Genomic DNA, 19,949 nt, shown 5'->3' on the forward strand with positions numbered 1-19,949 from the left:
TTAGTTTAATATCACGACATGGTGTTTTTTCCTATGTAATCCATACAAAATGTGTCAATCTGTCACAACCTGTAGCTTGAGAAAATTCGCGGTTACCTATTATTTTTTTATGTTTTTGACCATATATCAAAGATTCTACGTTTTGGCAAAGTATGAACAAATTCTATCATTTTTTTTATTTTAGACTCCCATACCACCTTAAGATAACAAATGATGGATGACACGCATGATTGGTATTCAAATCCTTTTGACGTGCAACAAAAAACGACGAGGAAAACCAATTGTAACTCAGGTTTAAAGAACATCATTTTAATTTTCAAATAAATTGTTAATTGAATTCTTTGAAAGCTTTAATCTTACTTTAGATGGAAACATTATTATGTATGTATCGTTATTTAAACAAAATAAAAACAACAACGTTTGTTTCAACATTTAAAATAAAAAAAAAACAACATTGTGCATGAATATGTTTTAATTGTATTTCTACATATATCATAAAACACATTCATTTGCTAAATAACTTCTGTTAGACAAATTTTGTTTAGTATGTACTTCCTTTTCTACCTCCATATCCAGATCCACTTCCCTACCCGGATCCTCCACCATAACCAAATCCTCCATCATATCCAGATTTGCCACCACCACCAGATCCTCCTCCGAATCCAGCTCCTCCACCAGATCCAACTACAACTACAGCTCCACCGCCGATTCCAGCACCGCCACCGAATCCAGCTCCACCACCTCCCCCGTAACTACGGTTAGTTACACTACCTGGTAACACCTTACAGCATGTAGTCCACTTCCCTGGGAATAAGGGTGTAAGTCTGCAATACTTGTCCAAAACAAATTCTCCTTTAAAACATTGTCCCTTACGACAGGTACACCATACTTGACCACCTGTAATCAACAATGTTCAACACATGTTGTATTTAATAGCTACATGTATAATTATTTTCTTGATTAACAAGGGATACGCATCAATAATCAACTAAGTAATATTGAGGCTATATGGTTAATTTAACTCTTGAAATTAATAGTAAAATACCGGTCGGTGTGTTTGTAAAAAGGAATAATATCAACAGATATTTTCAATATACTTTAGGCAATTTGAGAATATGTTCATTTATAAATTTTAAAATTATGAAGAAACTCAGATTTCACTCCTTGAGGCAAAGTTGACCTTAGATAGATTTGGCTATTGTTTATGTATTTTATTTTATTTGTCGTTTACCTCTTCCAATGTTTACGAACTTAAACATGCATATACGGCTTTCATATATTTGGCTATGAACGTTTCTGAAAAACCGGTTCGGACCCATAAATTTATTCTTGTTTTCATCTTTTTTTTTATTACGTTATAGACAATGCGTATTTAAAGGTTTTTCCTGTCGTAGAACACAACGAGGGGTGTGAGGATTGATCGAGTGAAAAACCGACTGTAGGGAGGTCTTTCTCTAAGCAATCCTGACATCCCGAGGTATGTTCAACGACAAGAAAAACCTCAAAATGTGCATTATACTACTTACATACTATAAAACAATTTATTGTTTTTAAAAAGATTTGCAAAATTGAGCATCCTAGTTTACCGACCAAACTGATATTCCTTTTTAATGCCTTCATGTTTTAATACGCCCTACGGCTCATTTAGAATGTGAAATAAAACTCACTAATTAATCTAGATATAAACCGTACTAATTATTATCCATACACAATAAACAAATTACTCAAACTGTATAAAGTAAGACAAACATGAATAGTTACCATCCTATAACGGTGTATGAAAAATGCAAGACACTTTTTAAGTAATTTACTGGACCAACTTATTGTATGAAAAGAAGGAAGGTGGAGGTGTTTTTTTTTCAAAAATTTGTAATGACAATTCTATCGCGGAAAAGTGATTATTTTTTAAACAATTTTAATTGAATCGAATGAAATATTCAGAATGATCTTCTTTTGAAAGGCAATACATTTTTAACAGGTGATTAGTATATAATTATATACACTCCACTCTACCGACCCCATGGTGAGGTATACATGCATTTTTTACAATAGAATATAAGAATAATTTATTAGTTGACCATTTGATAGAGTAAAAGATATACATAAATTTAAAACAATAAGAACTGACATGAAAGGGGACTGAAATAGTGATACATGTACATGTTAAACGAAAAAGAATATAAAACATGTAGGTAACAGTATGATTTCCTATTCAGTGTGTATAGTCCTGAATATGCATGGCATTGATCAACCTGCAACCAATTAAAATTTTCAATCTAAATCAATAAGATTATCAAAATCATACAAAGGAATATGTTATATGGCTTTATTTGAAAGCATCGTGAAAGTTTAACATTAAAATTCATCTAACATAATATATGCCAATGTCTCTGTATTGTAGAGATAAATTTACAAAACTTCACATTATTTGTTTCTGAATTAAAATGCGGGCTATTTTTTACACCTATCATAGATTGAATTTTTGTCAACAAAAAACTATCAGACGAATATGATTTTGAAGTAAATTATAGTTTGCATTTACACCAAGGAAAATAATGACCTCACACTGGTCTTTATTTTATGCCTTGGATCATATTTCTTTGAAACATGGTATCGTGCGGGTTGATTCTTCGAAAGAATAACCTATCTTTCTGAAAAAAAAATAACTCCATATAGGTATCTAAAAATAATTTATAATCTATTTTTTTTACAATTCCAATATCATTTTAAAAGAAAAATGGTTACTTTAATTGAGGTTTTCATGCATACAGATGTACCCGAGCATGCATAGAGCAATCGATTTAGCTCAATAAATGCATTACTTTTATAACAATTATACATTCGCTGTACTTTATCAAGTGTCGGTAACTTTGCTTCTCTTAAACTTCATCATGTTAGTTTTATAGTTGTACATGATTCTTACGTACTGGTAATACATAATTAAAATACTGTAACATTTATTTACCCTTTTTTCCTCCACCACCTCCACCTCCTCCGCGTCCTCCTAATACCAATAGTCCACCACCACCAATGCCAGATCCGAATCCTCCGCCACCACTGCCGCCATACCCAACACTATAACCTCCGCCGCTTCCACCACCATATCCTTGAAAAAAATTAAAAATTGATAGAGCAATCAACTTTGGAATTAGCTTACACAGTATGAAATATATACAAATCAAAGAAGAAATGACGTAATTATAGTTTAAAACTAAAATACAGTAATATTAACTTACCTCCTTTTCCCCAAACACCACCTCCTCCTCCTCCTCCTCCTCCTAATCCACCGTCTAATAACAATACTCCGCCACCGCCGCCAGATCCAAGCCCTCCGCCACCACCGCCGCCGTACCCAGCACTGTACCCTCCGCCGCCTCCACCACTATTTGGGCCATGGCAAATTGCAGATCCGACAACACTCAACAGCAGTAAAGTTATAATAGCCATGATGACTGAGGTTTGACGATTTTAACTGAGGTGACACAACTGTTTAGATCTGTATTTATACCATTTGATGTAACCACATTTTCTTTGATTAGGATTGATAATACTAAAACAATTTTACTTGATTGATTATAAGTGATTCGACATGAATTTAATTTTCTACAACAATCAATTGAAATATTATGTCATTCTCGGCTTTGAAGTTACCTTTCTTTGATCAGTAATGGGAACATTTTCTTTTTTAGTTGAGGAAAATTTGATATTTTGAAAGTTATTAAGGGTATATTCTTTTGATGTTTCAGTCTCATTCAGTCTCATTCAAATCTCATTCAGAAATTATTTCCAAATGAAATTGAGAATGGAAATGGGGAATGTGTCAAAGAGACAACAACCCGACCATGGAAAAGACAACAGGTCACCAACAGGTGTTTAATGTAGAGAAATTCCCACACCCGGAGGCGTCATTTAGCTGGCCCCTAAACAAATATATACTAGTTTAGTGGTAATGAACGCCATATTTAACTCCAAATTGTACACAAGAAACTAAAATTAAAATAATAAAAGACTAAGAAAGGCCAGAGGCTCCTGACTTGGGATAGGCGCAAAAATGCAGCAGGGTTAAACATGCTTTATAGATCTCAACCCTCCCCCTATACCTCTAGCAAATGTAGAAAAGTAATCGCATATCAATATGCACATTACAATTTAGTTTAAGAGAAGATGTAACTAAAGAAAATAAAAAAAATGACAATAATACATAAATAATAACAGACTACCAGCAGTTAACTGACATGCCAGGTCCAGACTTCAATTACACTGTTTGAAAGATTATGATTTCATCATATGAATATCAGGCACACTCCTTTCCGTTGGGGGTTTAGTATCATACCATCATAACATATATGAGAAGGACATAACCAGTGTCATGGCAAACAAAAAAACATGGGTCAAAAGTGGAAAATAGCAATGAATTTGATAAATATCATAATCAAACTTTTCTCTGAAAAAAATGTGTATTTCCAATAAGTAGTTTTTGAGTAATACAATTTGAATAATAAAATTCTCAAATTTTATTACTAATCTAGTCAGCCTTTTTAGCCCAAGTTTTGAGAAAATGAGTGAGGGTTACAAAAAATGATTTTACCAGAAACATATACATCCCATATATTTTTTTCTTTTATCATTGATAACAAAGAAGGTGAAATAATATGCATTTTGTTTTTTAAAGTGAGAAAAAGCACAAATTTACAAAATTGACAACATGGTAAATTTGACACGAATAAGCATAAAAAATGATAAAATTACGTAAGTGTTTTAGTTAAATTTATTCAGATTGGCCCACTTCATCTTTATAGAGAGTATGAACAAAAGTTTAATTGTGGAACTGGGATTTTTTTTCTTCACGAAAATAGCCACAAAATGGGAAAAAATTGATGAACAATGGGAAAATCATCACAATTGTGTATTTTCAAAGGGCTGTAGCAGAAAAAGAAGCACACCACCTTCGTCTTCTTCTTCTTTTCTGTAACTTCCTCCAACTAGTGAGGAGCACATCCAATAAGGATTTGAAACACCATATGATTTTTTATGCCCTACCTACGATAGTAGAGGGGCATTATGTTTTCTGGTCTGTGCGTCCGTTCGTCAGTTCGTCCGTCCGTCCGTCCGTTCGTCCGTCTGTCCCGCTTCAGGTTAAAGTTTTTTGTCAAGGTAGTTTTTGATGAAGTTGAAGTCCAATTGACTTCAAACTTAGTATACATGTTCCCTATGATATGATCTTTTTAATTTTAATGCCAAATTAGAGGGTTTACCCCAATTTCACGGTCCACTGAACATAGAAAATGATAGTGCGAGTGGGGCATTCGTGTACTGGGGACACATTTTGGTTAATCACCAAATATTTTTTTACATTCATATAAACTCAAAAATTAGGTTTTACATTCTAAATTGTATTGCTATTGATAAAAGTGAGATGTTAGATTGCAGGAAAAAAAAATATATATTTATGTAAATACATTTTATAGTTGTTAAACAGTTTTTGTTTGTATATTACATATTATGCGTATCTCATTCATTTAGTAACATTCCAATTGTTTTGATTTTACACTTTTACATATTGTATTTTATCTTATCTTTGCTGTCCTTTTTTAATATGTATATACCTTGTAATACAAATGTAATTAATCAAATAATGTAATATTTTATTACATTGGAAGGAGAGTTGTCTAATGACACTCATATCAGATCTTCCTATATCTATATACATTTTATAATGTTGAAAATCAATTACAAGAATTTTGTATAAATCGTTGAACATGAATTCTATGGTTAAGGCATCTGCCAACCTTCTACACTAAACTAATATGTGTGCTGGTATTAAACAGTTGGTTGGCCTTTTTCAATACGAATGTGTAGAGCGATTATACAAAAATTCAAAATTTCATTTTCATTTTTAAATTATAAATTTCCCCAAGCTCAGTAGCAATATACCAACTTTACCTGCATATGGGATATACATTTCCAAACTTATTCGATATTAAACAGTATTGTAAACGTCTGAGCAGCAAAAAGGTGTTTCCCTCGGTTTTAGTTTGTTACCCCGATTTTGTTTTTTGTCCATGGATTTATGAGTTTTGAACAGCGGTATACTACAGTTGCCTTTATGAACAAGGGGTATGTTAAAGATGTCTCGTTCTGTTTCTAAAATAAGTTTATTGGAAGGTACCAAGACCTTGTTGATAAATATTCCGTATCAACTTCACAAAATTTATACATGATGACCTTGATGTAAAAATTCTGCGTACTGACGTTGTTTATCATCTTAATATCGTGGTATTTAAATCTTTTAGTTTTCTTTGTTCTATTATTAATATTACTTTTACTGTTTGGTCTGTTTTCTGCGATATGAATTTGACGTGGCTCGGTATTAATTCATCCGGTCAATGTGTTTCTATTATCGTTCATTTGTGCTGATGTGATTTGTTCATGTGACTTTTTGTGTTTCTTTGGTACATCCGACGTGGCTCTGTTTTCGTAAAGATACCGCTATTATGTTATTGTTCTAGTATAATTTTGAAAATATTTTGAACTACAAAATTCTTTTACTCGCGTAGTGGTATTAACCATATTGGGATTCTTCAACGTCCGAAAGAACTTCTGCATAATTTTTAATCTCGGTCTTTTTTCTGATATAAATACGAACAAAAATTTTTTTTCAAACCTGTATACCAACATTCCCCATGTGAAATAAAATTTTGAAAATATTTTGAACGACAAAATCATTTTGTATTTCTTCCTGTGTGACTTTTACATTTTCTGACTTAAAACACGCGAGGACTTCAAATATATCAATCCTTTATGAGTTGATTTAAAACACATATATAAGTAAGCTATTAATGTAGTTGTTGAATTTGAAAGATACTGTTTGTGCTCTTAAATATTTGTTTGTTTTGAGATTGAGACACAGTGAGAACTGCTGTACCCATATTTTGACAATGTATACCTAATAAGTCTGTTTTGTTCATGCATAGTTGTAAATATAATGAAATTTGGTGCGACTATCATACAAGTACGAGGTTTAGCGCTATAAAACCAGGTTCAATCCACCATTTTCTACATTTGAAAATGCCTGTACCAAGTCAGGAATATGACAGTTATTGTTCATTCGTTTGATGTGTTTTATCATTTGATTTTGATTTTGCCATTTGATAAGGGAATTTCCGTTATGAATTTTCTTAAGAGTTCAGTATTTTTGTGATTTTACTTTTTACATGAAATAATCAATGTATTAAAGTATAACAAACTCCGTAAACATTCTTCCCATTAATTTATATTACTTCTGCAGTTACCACTAGCAGTACTTGTTCAAAAGAGACGGAAACTAGTACAAGTGCAAGTAAAATGGAACTACGCTTTATAAATGATAACAATTCATTTCAATTCATGTATTTAGATTTTAAGAAAGCCAATTTTTTTCGGTTTTGATTTTGAGGAAACGCAGATAAACATTTTGGAATGAAGAGCATTTTGATTTTGTGTTGTAAAAGAATGGAGAATAATATCAGAGACACATTGAAACTTATATGTCGAAAATGATCAGGCAACGCCTCATAAATTCACCAAATCTATACAAAATAACTAATACAAAAAAGAAATAAATGCATACATGCATACTAAACATCAATCATGCATTTTTTTTTAATTTAACAGGAAAATAAACTGAACTCAATCGCATTGATGTATCAATTAGTAGACAAATTCGATTGTCTCTTTCGACAATTTCTATGTGACGGATTGCCATGTAGTTTTATTTCTTATTTTTATTTTGTAATAGCAAAAAGTGTGTCCCTGAGCTGATAAATGGTATTGACCTTGATCGAATATCGTACGACAATGACGTGCAATCGTTTAGTATCTTATGATTTCACATGAGTCAGAGTTCCTTTAAGATATATAAAGAAAATCGATCAGTTCACTTTTTTTTCAGGTAAACTGATTATATTATTTCTCTTAACAATTATTTATTTTCTGAAAGGGTCTCAATGATATATCTTCCTTCACTGAAGATTTAATAAACCACAGATATAATTTTGTTTTACGCGAGAAAATCTACAAAACATGATGAAGTGCTTAATTTACGTGATATGCCGTAATTCAACAAAAGTTCACAATACGAGAACCGGTAAAAAAAGAGATTACAAACTATTTTCTTCATCTTTACGGTATAACAATGACCACCTATACCTCGCATGGGATAATCATTTTCTACAACATACGATATACAAGACATAGTTGATGCTACTATTCAAAACGGCGTTATGTTTTTAATAGGTGTATGTTCTATCAACAATTAACAAAACATTAAAGTGATTGTCGTAATGACACAGTTTTTTGTTTGTGTATAAAAAAGAAGATGTGGTATGATTGCCAATGAGACAACTGTCCACAAGAGACAAAATGACACAGACATTAACAACTATTTTTTTCAGTTCATTTTTTTATATAAATAAGGCCGTTAGTTTTCTCGTTTGAATTTCTTTACATTGTCATGTCGGGGCCTTTTATAGCTGACTATGCTGTATGGGCTTTGCCCATTGTTGAAGGCCGTAGGGTGACCTAAAGTTGTTAATATCTGTGTTATTTTGGTCTCTTGTGGACAGTTGTCTCATTGACAATCATACCACGTTTTCTTTTTTTATATATTATTGTAAATGTCTGCTTCTTGTCAAATTTGCATTCGGTTTGGCGCTATAACTATTTTGATCTGAACGTCACTGATGAGTCTTATATAGACATAACGCAAGCCTGGCGTATTAAACTACTGGGTCGATGCCACTGCTGGTGGAGATTTATTTCCCCGGGGGTATCACAACCCCAGTAGCCAGCACATTTGTCATTGATATGGTTATATTTATAAATTTATTGTTTACAAATTTTTGATTTTTTTGGATTTTTTGAAAAACTAAGGCTTTTCTACCTCAGGCATACATTATATTAGCTGTATTTGGCAAAACCTTTACAAATTTTGGTCCTCAATGCTCTTCAACTTCGTACTTTATTTGGCCTTTTTAACTTTTTTTGGATTCTCATGTATTATTACTCGCGTCTGGCGTACATACTAAATTTAGTCCTGGTATCTATGATGCGTTTATTTACAACCACTGGGTTAAGAAATATGAACTCTTTGTGTGTGATGTATATCAATCACCAAGAAAAGAACAATGCATATTAATTTTTGTCATTTTCTTATGGTCGACTGTGACATCATTTATGTCTTCTACTTGATTCAGGAAATGTTACTGGTTACTGTGCAGCAATTTTCTAAAAACAAAAATGAAATAAAAAATAAAAACAGATCGTCTTATTGATGTTCAGCTACATGTGTGCAGTTACGTGCAGCCAAGGATGTTGATTGATAAGATAGAGACAGGTGAACTTTGAAACATATCATAAAGCATATCTTTGTTACCTTGTATACATGTTGTGTCTCTTGGTTTCATAACTACAAAACTAAATCAAGAATTGATATTTCATATCTTTAAATAAGGAAAGAATATCAATGGATTAAAACGTGTATAATACATATTACAATGGTTGTTTAATTATCCGAATCATTGAACGAAACGGTTCCTTTTTATTGCCTTTTTGTTTCAACTTTTTATTTCGCATTTGATTCATTTGAAGAACTGAACACGCTGTGCTCATGTTGAATCTGTTATTTATAATTGCTTGTTATACGGATGTAATTAGTAACCAGGTTTATAATTTGATACGCAAGCCGTGCGTTTCAAAAATGAGAATGAATTATAAACTTGACAGCCAATTAACAAAGGATCCTCAAATATTTGTTTCCAGGGTTTTTAACGAGCAGAACACGTAAATATTCCCCTAGAATTATTCAATGTACAAAGAATTAAACACACCAATTCTGACAAGACATGTCTATGTATTTGAAATATCTGCACAGTCAAACGAATGCTTTTGAATTCCGGTCCATAGAAGATCTAAGTGACTATATTTCTATCCACAGTCAATATTTGAAGTGTACGCGACCCACTGATATAAGACATAACACTATTTGTTATCCATCAAACACACTTTCTTTGAGTAACGCAGACATAGTGTAAAATGTGATGACTTTGTGTAATATTGCAAAATGAAAAAAAGAAACGTACCAGGTACTTTAAAATTGGAGCATGAATATTTTTTTTTATAAACTGCTGTAACAAACTATGTGCTGATATAGACTGACTTAAAATTCCCTATCAATAAACAATAGCTTCTCCGTTTCTGTGAGTGTTACATTTTAATGTTGTGTTTCTGTTGTGTCGTAGTTCTCCTCTAATACGTGATTTATCAAATTTACTGATTTTCCAAAAAAAAAATATATATAATTGTTATAATAATATATTAACTGTTTTCAAAACTATGATCTTTCGTAATACTAAGGCTTTTCTACCTCAGAATTTGATTACTCTAGCTGTATTTGGCAAAACTTTTAGGAATGTTTGGTCCTCAATGCTTCTCTACCCCGTTTTTTTTTTTTGTAAACTTTATTTATTCAATTATCACTGACGAGTGTAGTATAGACGAAACACTCGTCTGTGCGCGAATACGAAATTTCTATCCTCGTATATATAATGAGTTTACATATAGTAACTAATGAAAAAATCTGCCTCGAAAAACATGGATATCTGAAAGTGGATTATAATCTAGTCATAAGGCTTCATGGAGACCTGTTTGCATCCTTATCGTTATAAAGTCATGTCGATTCACCAATGTTCTAATAAGTTTATTTGGTTAAGAGTTATCAATCATGATCAAAGTAGTTCTGATTACACCCAGTAGAATAAAAACAGATGCAAGCAGTCGTATCACCACAATGTTTGACATCATCAAACCTCAGTTACTATGGCTATGACAACTTTGATTCCGGTGAGGTTTGTCGGGGGTGGATCAGTTGGCAGTGGTGGTTGCGAAGGATTTGGAGTTTGATCTGACTGTGGTGACGAAGGACTGATGGTTTTAGGAGGGGCGGATTGGTAGGACGCGGAGGAGGAGGAGGAGGGAAATCGAGATTTGTTCATGTTACAGTAATAATACATGAGTTATATCAAACGTTCTGTTGAGACTCTTTCATCAGCGAAATACTACAAATCGATACTATCTGACTGTGACTTGTTTACCTTTGATTTTATTGTACTTTATTTCTGAAACCAAATGGTCTATCCTGCAAAAGCATGTCGTCGTTGGGCTTCAAAAATGTAGTAAATTCACATGTATTTCAACTAAAAAATATTTCACAAACAGGCTCTGAAAATTTTGTTAAAATTAATGCTTGCAAATTGTCGTATGTGATCTTGAACATTTTGTAAACGGCAGTGAAATAAAAACTATGACGTTTGTGGATTACACAAACATTAAACTTATGTTAACAGTAATAAAGAAATGTACAAGTATCTGATTCCCAAAACCATTATAAAACACTTTTCATGTTAACATACAACATTTTTGAAGCTAACATTACAAGCAATTTATAGTGGCAATTTTTTCACACGTCGTATTTCAAATGTTTTGATTGGTCTAGCTGTATGCTATTTTGTAATGTCAAAGATTTCCTCCCACCAAGATGTTTTGTGTTAAAAAGTAATTTTAAACAAAAAAGTCATATACGACATTTTGGAAGCCCATAGACGATGTACGGTATGATATAAACTATTTTGTTTCTTCACAATTCTACAATTGTAATATATAAGACAATTATATGCTACTACAATCATGGACGTTATGCATCACAAGAGTCCTAAACTCTGGTTAAGTACTCATTTTGTAAGCACGTTTTCTTATTTAAATAAACACAACATTGTAAACATTTCCTCAAAGTAAGGTAAATGAGTTTTGATTGTCATTTTATTTCACTAATAAACGTTCTTTAATATATTGATATATGTATTTGTCATCGATAATTTCAGGAGGTCAAGTTTGATGTATCTGTCGTAAAGGACAATCTTTTAAAAGGGGAATTTGTGTTGGACAAGTATTGCAGACTAACACCCTTATTCCCAAGGAAATGGACTGGATGCTGCAAAGTGTTCCCAAGAAGTGTACCTAGTCGTAGTTATGGTCGATATGCTGGACCTTGAATCGTTGGCGGTGCTGGATCAGAGGCGACGCTGTATACGTATATGTATTTGAAGCTGGATATGGTGGAGGATCTGGGTATTGAGGAGGATCTGGATACGGGGCGGATTTTGGTTACGGTGGATATAGATACAGTGGTGGATACGGATATGATGGTTCCAGGGGTGGATCTGGATATGGTGGGTCCAGTGGTGGATACGGATATGGTGGTTCCAATGGTGGATACGGATATGGTGGTTCGAATGAACCTGCAGTTATGTCACGTGAAAAAGGATATTCAAACTAATGTTATGCTATTGTTATGCTATTGTGTATGCTATTGTTTCAAATTGATGCTATTGTTTCAGAAAAAGGGAGAAGGTTTGGTACCTTTATAACGTTTAATCCCGCTGCACATATCTCACCTGTCCTAAGTCCGGAATCTTATGTACAGTAGTTGTCGTTTGTTTATGTAAATGATACGAGTTTCTCGTTTCTCGTTTTTTATATAGATTAGACAGTTGTTTTTCCCGTTTAAATGGTTTAATACTAGTAATTTCGGGCCCTTTATAGGTTTTTATTCGGTGTGATCCAAGGCTCCGTGTTGAAGGCCGTACATTGACCTATAATGGTTTACTTTGATAAATTGTTATTTGGATGGAGAGTTGTCTCATAGACACTCACACCACATCTTCCTATATCAAAACAATTTTTGTTTGACAGCACTTACCATGTTTAGACACTAGTATAATTTGTTGTATGTAAAACTGCAATTAAACATAAAATCATGCAGAATTATCAATGACTTATTATTTCATTCTGAGGAAATCTGGTCCATAACTAGATGTTTTGTCCCGTAAATATTTTAAGCCTTGTCTGCCTTAAAAAGTAAAAAAAATATGCATGGAGATATCTAGCTAAAACTTACAGAATTGCCATGTAAAAGAACATCAAAACTACTCAAGCCTCAAACGAAAACGTATTTATTTTTGGTAAAACGATTTTCCCTGATCATGCTGTTGGTATAGATATTTCTTTGCTGAGTATTCGACTTTAGAAGCTTGCATCATGTACTTATTTTGCCTTTTCCTGTACGGTGCAGGAAATGCTTACCTTGCCGGAGCACTTCATTTCACTCCCAGTTTTTAGTGGAGTTCGTGTGTCTTTCTTAATTATTATTTATAACTGTTGATGTAAATGTCTTTGGCTTTGTGAGTCTTTGTTTACTCCTTGGTTTTGATTGCTATTGTCTCTTACATTTAATAATTCTAATATTAAAATGATAAACTTCGTTTGAACATTTCGTAGTTCAGATATTTAAGCAAACTTGAAAAGTACTAAAGTAACGTATAGTTTTGATCATTTTGCTTTTTGAAAGTTGGGAATATTTTGATTTTTGATTAAACTACTTAGTATATGAAAGAGGGAAAGGACTAAAAGTAGATACTTGCTACAAGTTCTAAACGGTATAGAATAGAAGAAATGACAGCTTAGAAAAAACAACAAAGCGTAAACTAACTATGATATTAACAAGAGGCTACTTTGTTTGACTGATGTATTAATTTTAAACCTGGTACCTTTTGTTAGCTATTATTCGTGTGTTGTTTGTATGTCCTATATGTTCTCACATTTATTTGGATTGCAGTCATGTCATGTAATGTTGTCATTTTATTGTTATATCAAACATTGTCATTAAAGCGAGCGGTTTGGCATGCCACAAAACCAGGTTCAACCCACCATTTCTTCATAAAATGCCCTGTACCAAGTCAGGACAATGACCATTGTTACATTATATTTTGTTTATGTGTGTGTTACATTTCGCTGTTGTGTCTCTGTTGTATCGTAGTTCTCTTATATTTGATACGTTTCCCTCAGTTTTAGTTTGTAACCCGGATTTGATTTTTCTCTATCGATTTATGAATTTTGAACACTGGTATACTACTGTTGCCTTTATTTATTATTGATACAACACTGGTTGTTTTCCATCAAATAAACTTTCTTTGAACAACGCAAACATGGTGTGAGATAGAATTACTATGTGTAATATTGCACATGAATATATAAAAAAATAACAACAAACGAGGCACTAAAACATCGGATCATGAATAATTTTTAAAACTGCTGCAGCAAATTTGGTGATGATATGGATTGATTTAAATTTCCTATCAATTAACAATAGCTTCTTTGTTAAACAAATGTTTCAATGAATTCACAGGTAAATTCAATAAGTAATGCATCGTATGAATTTGTGCCTCACCAAATTGGTGTCCTTTTAATTGTCACTTGGGAGTAATGATCTTGCAAAAGTTGATAGGATGGTCTTTTATTTAGAGTGGAAACTCATATAATATGGAATACATCATAGGTGTGTTTAACATATTGTAAACAATGTTCAAAAAGATGAACAAAAAAGTAATTTATTAAACAATACTTCTAGCAACTTTCTTAGACATGATCCAAATACAGTACAAAATGACTAGAAAAATCCTCTACAATTTGGAAGACTTTACAAAATAGCTTTATTATGAATGGAGCTTACAAATCTCGCTAATTGTTAAACAATCTAAATTGACTGATAAGAAATTTATCAAATTGACTGATTTTCCAAGTGCTATGTAACATATTTGGTTATACTTATAAATTAACTGTTTACAAAACTTTGATCTTTTGAAATACTTAGTCTTTTCTAACTCAGAAATATATAACACTAGGTATATTTTGCAAACTTTTAAGGGATGTTTGATCTACACTGGTCCTGAACTTCGTCATTTATTTGACTTTTTAAACTTTATTGATTTGAGTCACTGATGAGTGTTTTGTCTGTGTGCAAATACGAGATTTCGATCCTAGTATCTATGATGAGTTTTCATATACTAACTAATGAAAACATATATTTAAAAACAATTGAATATCTGAATGTAGATTTTAAACTAGCCATAAGCTTTAGTCTTAGATGCATGATTTTTTATTAGTTATAGTCACTGTGGCTTTGAACAAGCTGTTAGATAACTTCGAGTACTCTCAGATCTGTTCATTGTGTCTTTTTTGTGGGGATGTATAAGTACCCGGCCACGTTTACTTGTATTTTTGTACATCTGATGAGTTAAGCCTTTTTTTAACTGATTTTTATAGTTCGTTCTTAGTTTGGACTGTTGTACCACTGTCCCAGGTTAGGGGGAGGGTTGGGATCCCGCTAACATATTTAATCCCACCACATTATTTATGTATGTGCCTGTCCGAAGTCAGGGGCCTGTAATTCAGTGGTTGTCGTCTGTTTATGTTTCGTTCATTTTTATTATATAAATAAGGCCGTTAGTTTTCTCATTTGAATTGTTTTACATTGTCTTATGGGGGCCTTTTATGGCTGACTATGCGGTGTGGGCTTTGTTCATTGTTGAAGACCGTACAGTGACCTATAATGTTAATGTCTGTGTTATTTTTGGTCTCTTGTGGACAGGTGTCTCATTGGCAATCACACCACATCTTTATTTTACATAAGGCTTCATCGAGACCATGTTGTCGTCCGTATCGTACCGTTGCGTTCTTTTAACTTTTTTCTTACTGATAATGATGTAATTTGTTCTTAGATGTACTGAAAAGTTCTAAAACATATTGTAATAATGCTTGATTGTCAATAACGTGTCATATCCCTCATTTTCAACAAATAGGGTTCAAATACTTGATTTGTTGGTCCTGTACATATGCTGCCTTTTTAATCTTTCAAAATATTGTCAGTACCTAGTTTTATCATATCAAGTTGTTTGCCATTACAAACAATGAAAACATAGCTACTTTATTGATTTTAACTTGTTATTCTATAGTTGTAACAAAAACAAAAAATATTTAATGTAATAAAAGAAGATGTGGTATGATTTCAAATCAGACAGCTTTGCACAATAGACCAACAGACACAGAAATTATCAACTATAGGTCACTGTTTGGCCTTCAACAATGAGCAAAGACCATACAGCAAAGTCACTTACAAAAGGCCCCGAAATGACAATGTAAAATAATTCGAACGAAAAAACTAACGGTTTATTTATGTACAAAACAATAAGAAAACACAAATATGTAACACATAGACAGACGACAACCACTGAAAAACAGGCCCCTGATGTTGATTTCTAAACTCTGGTTATGTACTCATTTTGTAAGCACGTTTTCTTATTTAAATAAACACAACATTGTAAACATTTCCTCAAAGTAAGGTAAATGAGTTTTGATTGCCGTTTTATTTCACTAATAAACGTTCTTTAATATATTGATATATGTATTTGTCATCGATAATTTCAGGAGGTCAAGTTTGATGTATCTGTCGTAAAGGACAATGTTTTAAAAGGGGAATTTGTGTTGGACATGTATTGCAGACTAACACCCTTATTCCCAAGGAAATGGACTGGATGCTGCAAAGTGTTCCCAAGAAGTGTACCTAGTCGTAGTTATGGTCGATATGCTGGACCTTGAATCGTTGGCGGTGCTAGATCAGAGGCGACGCTGTATACGTATATGTATTTGAAGCTGGATATGATGGAGGATCTGGGTATTGAGGAGGATCTGGATACGGGGCGGATTTTGGTTACGGTGGATATAGATACAGATATGATGGTTCCAGTGGTGGATACGGATATGATGGTTCCAGGGGTGGATCTGGATATGGTGGGTCCAGTGGTGGATACGGATATGGTGGTTCCAATGGCGGATACGGATATGGTGGTTCGAATGAACCTGCAGTTATGTCACGTGAAAAAGGATATTCAAACTAATGTTATGCTATTGTTATGCTATTGTTTATGCTATTGTTTCAATGTGATGCTATTGTTTCAGAAAAAGGGAGAAGGTTTGGTACCTTTATAACGTTTAATCCCGCTGCACATATCTCACCTGTCCTAAGTCCGGAATCTTATGTACAGTAGTTGTCGTTTGTTTATGTAAATTATACGAGTTTCTCGTTTCTCGTTTTTTATATAGATTAGACAGTTGTTTTTCCCGTTTAAATGGTTTAATACTAGTAGTTTCGGGCCCTTTATAGCTTTTTATTCGGTGTGATTCAAGGCTCCGTGTTGAAGGCCGTACATTGACCTATAATGGTTTACTTTGATAAATTGTTATTTGGATGGAGAGTTGTCTCATAGACACTCACACCACATCTTCCTATATCAAAACAATTTTTGTTTGACAGCACTTACCATGTTTAGACACTAGTATAATTTGTTGTATGTAAAACTGCAATTAAACATAAACTCATGCAGAATTATCAATGACTTATTATTTCATTCTGAGGAAATCTGGTCCATAACTAGATGTTTTGTCCCGTAAATATTTTAAGCCTTGTCTGCCTTAAAAAGTAAAAAAAAATATGCATGGAGATATCTAGCTAAAACTTAGAGAATTGCCATGTAAAAGAACATCAAAACTACTCAAGCCTCAAACGAAAACGTATTTATTTTTGGTAAAACGATTTTCCCTGATCATGCTGTTGGTATAGATATTTCTTTGCTGAGAATTCGACTTTAGAAGCTTGCATCATGTACTTATTTTGCCTTTTCCTGTACGGTGCAGGAAATGCTTACCTTTCCGGAGCACTTCATTTCACTCCCAGTTTTTAGTGGAGTTCGTGTGTCTTTCTTAATTATTATTGATAACTGTTGATGTAAATGTCTTTGGCTTTGTGAGTCTTTGTTTACTCCTTGGTTTTGATTGCTATTGTCTCTTACATTTAATAATTCTAATATTAAAATGATAAACTTCGTTTGAACATTTCATAGTTCAGATATTTAAGCAAACTTTAAAAGTACTAAAGTAACGTATAGTTTTGATCATTTTGCTTTTTGAAAGTTGGGAATATTTTGATTTTTGATTAAACTACTAAGTATATGAGGCCACAATTAAAAATATTTCAGTTTGCCCAAACCCGACCCATGTTGACTGGGTGTGGGTAGGTAGGTAGGCAAATTCTTTTTTTTTTTTTTTTATCCGAATTTGCATGAAAATATTAAAAGATCTTAAAACAGTACATCTTTTTTTTCTCTGTCAAACCTTTGTAGAGACAACCAAAAGCCATGAATTTAAAACCTCTATAAATAAATTAGTCTACTATATGATTTGTATCCTGATATGTTTATAACCCTGACAATTGCTAACTGTGTGAAAGGGCTGTTGGATTTGTGAAGTGATTTTCAACAGTTCCATCAACACGATGTTTGTGTAAAAAAAATATCAGCTGATTATGTAATGATTAAATTTGTTTGCAGTTTTTAAATCCTATTTCTATTAAAATAGATTAGATGTCCTAAAATATTTATATGAATTATTATCTACCATCCTTAGTTTGTGTCTTTTTTATGTTTTGAAAACAAATTTATATTTTACATTATCACACAGGTAAACTAATTTGGCTATAAATAGACCAAAGCATGTTCTGTAGAATCTCCAAACTAAAAACGTATTTGTTATAATTTTATTTTCTTTAAATAATCAAGTTTAAATTTTTGAAAATAATCATTATTAATAAAATATAATTGCATAAAGTTAACGTTTTCTGAAGACTTTATTTTTAGGTCATGGTTCTAGAGGCTTCCTCACAAGTTGTATAAAAATCCAATATGGCGTCCATAACATGTTTTTACTTTTGCACATGTGAAAAAATATTTCTGACAAAAGTCAGATTTCTCTTGTCAAAAGGGATTTATATTTATATTGCAATAAATTATTCAGAAGGATCTACATTCAGTTAAGATTATATTTCTGATTCTGTGAGCAATTATAGTTTTATCAAATTCTCCCAAACAGCAACGTGCTGACTGTCTATATAATGAGACTTGTAAATTTGAACTATTTGAATAAAAGGGCATCTAATTTACATGATAAAGGAAGATTATAATGAAAGACAACAATTTATCAAGAAATAATTCCTTTTTATTCAGTAAAAACAAAATCTTCTTGCATGATTGTAAATTCGCAACTTCCGGATCCATTTCCTGTCAGAATAACTTTGAAAATATTCGATTGCACATGGTTTTGAACAAATCTACCTGAATATTCTTATCAGATATTCGATTAGAAGATGAAATTAACATTGAGCATATAGGTAAGGGTTTGGTAGTACAAACAACTACAGCGTAAAAAAACTGTGCTACTTCACATGTTTTACTTCTTTACGTTCGTTAAATCAGAAGATAAAAACAGAGAACATCGAATATCGATTAACTGCGTCTCTTATACGCTTTCTTTTAATCTTATTCACAGTTACTTTCAAACGCAAAGATGACAAATATTAAGTTTCGTACGATGACGTAGCGGACCCAAAATAAATCCGAAAAAAAAATTCTTCCAAAAAACGTCAAAAAAAGAATTCGAGTCGGCGGGTTTATTTTGGGTCGGTCGCGTTTGGGCAAACATACAATCTTTTTATGTTGGCCTGAAAGAGGGAAAGGACTAAAATGTAGATACTTGCTACAAGTTCTAAACGGTATAGAATAGAAGAAATGACAGCTTAGAAAAAACAACAAAGCGTAAACTAACTATGATATTAACAAGAGGCTACTTTGTTTGACTGATGTATTAATTTTAAACCTGGTACCTTTTGTTAGCTATTATTCGTGTGTTGTTTGTATGTCCTATATGTTCTCACATTTATTTGGATTGCAGTCATGTCATGTAATGTTGTCATTTTATTGTTATATCAAACATTGTCATTAAAGCGAGCGGTTTGGCATGTCACAAAACCAGGTTCAACCCACCATTTCTTCATAAAATGCCCTGTACCAAGTCAGGACAATGACCATTGTTACATTATAGTTTGTTTATGTGTGTGTTACATTTCGCTGTTGTGTGTCTGTTGTGTCGTAGTTCTCTTATATTTGATACGTTTCCCTCAGTTTTAGTTT

General features: G+C 32.6%; 2 protein-coding genes across 2 annotated transcripts in view; one reads left to right on the forward strand and one right to left on the reverse strand.

Moving 5' to 3' along the window:
* Positions 1 to 19,949, forward strand: part of LOC143052919 (uncharacterized) — a 105,436-nt gene that overhangs the window by 59,310 nt on the left and 26,177 nt on the right. The window lies entirely within an intron of this gene.
* On the reverse strand, positions 455 to 3,457 carry LOC143052920 (uncharacterized). The gene is made up of 3 exons (XM_076226091.1): positions 3,237 to 3,457; positions 2,966 to 3,106; positions 455 to 897 (listed from the first exon to the last, which is right to left on the reverse strand). Exons 1-3 carry the CDS (start codon positions 3,445 to 3,447, stop codon positions 587 to 589), a joined length of 663 nt encoding a protein of 220 aa, XP_076082206.1. The 5' UTR covers positions 3,448 to 3,457; the 3' UTR covers positions 455 to 586.

The sequence above is a fragment of the Mytilus galloprovincialis genome, chromosome 11 (assembly GCF_965363235.1).
Source record: "Mytilus galloprovincialis chromosome 11, xbMytGall1.hap1.1, whole genome shotgun sequence".
Taxonomy (NCBI): Eukaryota; Metazoa; Mollusca; class Bivalvia; order Mytilida; family Mytilidae; genus Mytilus; species Mytilus galloprovincialis.